General features: G+C 45.6%; 1 protein-coding gene across 1 annotated transcript; it reads right to left on the minus strand.

Annotated features, from left to right (window-relative positions):
* Positions 1–444: 444 nt before the first annotated feature.
* LOC136851133 (uncharacterized) lies at positions 445–1,359 on the minus strand. The gene has a single exon (XM_067125100.1). The coding sequence runs from the start codon at positions 1,357–1,359 to the stop codon at positions 445–447; it is 915 nt and encodes a 304-aa protein (XP_066981201.1).
* Positions 1,360–2,576: the final 1,217 nt, after the last annotated feature.

The raw sequence follows: 2,576 nt of genomic DNA on the forward strand, positions 1-2,576 counted from the left end.
GAAAGGTAGCGGGGGACCTGTGCCCCCCGCTGCGTCCGTACAGAATTGTGTTTGTTGAAAGACATAAAATGACATATACAGAGCATTACAGAACAAGTACAAGGCAGATATATATATGTATATATATATATATATATATATATATATATATATATATATATATATATATATATATATATATATATAATATATATATATATATATATATATATATATTTAATAGGCCATAGAATGATACATATAATGAGATACATAAAGAATCAAAATTAAGTGACAAATAAGACATGATTAATGTACAAATATAGAGCGAAACACGGAATGGAGAGGCGGTTTGACACCCTTACAATACTCCCCCCAGGACAATAAATATGCGAGAAATTATTGGATGACTCATCAATCGCGGAGGTGCTGCGGCAAATGGAGTGGGTCTCTACTTCTCAAGAACTACGGGCGGGGTGCGGGCACAACCTCTGGTTCTGGCGCTGGCAGCTTCCTGGGCCAACCTGGACCTTTTTTCAGTGTGGGGGCAGCTGTTCCTGCGGAGTGTTGCTGAGAGGGAACTCTGGGTCGCCTGCCTGTCTCCTCAGTGATTTCATTGTCCAACAGGAACGCTGGTTTTAGCTTGTCGATCGTTACCCAGTCCTCACGCCCATTGATGTCCAGCAGGAATGCTTTAGGCGCCTGCCTGATGACTCTGTGGGGACCCCTGTAGGTCCTGGTTAAGGGGGGCTCTCTGTAGGGCCTGGTTAAGGGTGGCCAACGAACGTCCACCCTGACGAAGACGTAGGCGCAGGAGTCTAAGGCTGGGTGGGTTGTATCTGAGTCTGAGGCGGGTGGGTTGTATCTGCTGGTCCTGTTGGTGAAGGTCCTATGGCAGGGAGTGAACTTCCGTGAGAGTTCCCTCAACCTTGGGAGGGGCGTATCTGCGCCCCCAGCTGACGGTGGGAAGAATTCTCCGGGCATGACCAATGTTTCCCCGTAGACTTTTTCGGACGGGGAGGCATCGCCATCTGCTTTAGGTGCGGTGCAAAGACCCAAGAGGACCCAGGGGAGCTGTGTATTCCAGTTCTCGTTGGTGCAGCATGCCATGAGAGCTGCCTTAAGAGAGTGGTGGGCTCTCTCAATCATGCCGTTCACTGCAGGGTGGTACGCCATTGTGCTGTGCAGCTTCGTGCCCATCAGACGTGCCAGGGAGGCCCAGAGTTCTGAGAGGAAGGCAGGGCCCTTGTCCATGGTGATGCTATTGGGCACTCTGAAGCAGCTGATCCAGCTGGAGAGAAGGGGCTCTGTGCACGACGTTGTGGATGCCTCCTTCATGAGGGTTGCTTTGGGCCAACGGGTGGAGCAGTCTATAATCATCAGGCGGTATATTGCTCCTCTGGACTGTGGAAGGGGGCTGACGATGTCGACGTGGATATGGCCGGCGCTGATGTGTTTTGGAAATTCTGATCCCAGATTCCGGGGGATGTTTTGCTTGGCACGCTATGCAGTTCCTTGTGGACGCAGTCCTATATACTGTGCCAGACGAACTTGTTGGTCATTTTTATTATCTTGCTCCGTTGAACCCTGAAGGATGGGAGAGACCGTGCACGTCCGAACACCTGCTTTCTCCTCGACAAGGGGGCGAGGGCTGCCTGTGCTGGTGTCGGTTCTGAGTTTCCTATGTATTTATCTATTCTCGATTGACAGGTTCTTTAAAATAAACAAGCAATTGGGCTGTAATGACTGACGAGAGGTGACAAACAAAGGAGGGAGGAGCAGAACAAAACAAAAAAGTTACCTTAAAATTAATTTATTTACAATAAAGTTATATACTGTACATATTTACAGATGAGTCAATTGGTTTTTAATTTATAAAATCCATATTTATAGCAAAATCATAAACAATGAAACAGTTTCAGCCCAAGAGCCAGTACAATAACAAAAACATTTGACATAAAATGGGGAACAAGAATTAGGCTTCATAAATTTAAATCAGTAAAAATAATGAAAAATAAACATAATAAATAATGACAGCAATAACAGGTAAAGCACAAATGACCATTACAACACTTAACATAATAAATACATCAAGCATGAACAAAACGGGATCATAAACAAAATCAACACAGCAGGGTTAACATAAAGATAAAATCATGAAAAACAACATCACATGAAAAATACAGTCAGCAAAGCAATAAACAATCACATGAAATACGATGGGAGTTACATAAACATACACAGACGAATGCAACACAGTGCAGGACAACAAAGACAGAGCCGATTTAACCATTTCAAGCACAGTCCTCCAACTCCAGGCGCCCATGACAGAGTCGAGGGGAAACCATCATGGCAAAAATATATATTTTTATTTTTAACCTTTCGCTGCTCTGCTGACATTTAGCTTGTTCTGACGTTTCCTCCAATAACGACCAAGACAGAGCCGACGTCTCCTCCTCAAAAATTCTCCACTGCTGCTGACGGGACCTGACTCTCAGGTGATACCTTCTGGACTAGCTGCTGCCCTGGACCATCGGTCGTTCTGCCCTCCAGAACCTGGCTCGTTGCAGGGACTCCACTGCAGACGTTCACCAGCC

This window comes from Macrobrachium rosenbergii, chromosome 23, assembly GCF_040412425.1.
Source record: "Macrobrachium rosenbergii isolate ZJJX-2024 chromosome 23, ASM4041242v1, whole genome shotgun sequence".
Taxonomy (NCBI): Eukaryota; Metazoa; Arthropoda; class Malacostraca; order Decapoda; family Palaemonidae; genus Macrobrachium; species Macrobrachium rosenbergii.

Coding starts and splice junctions, on each gene's coding strand:
- LOC136851133 (XM_067125100.1), bottom strand. CDS start 1,359: ATGATTATAGACTGCTCCACCCGTTGGCCCAAAGCAACCCTCATGAAG.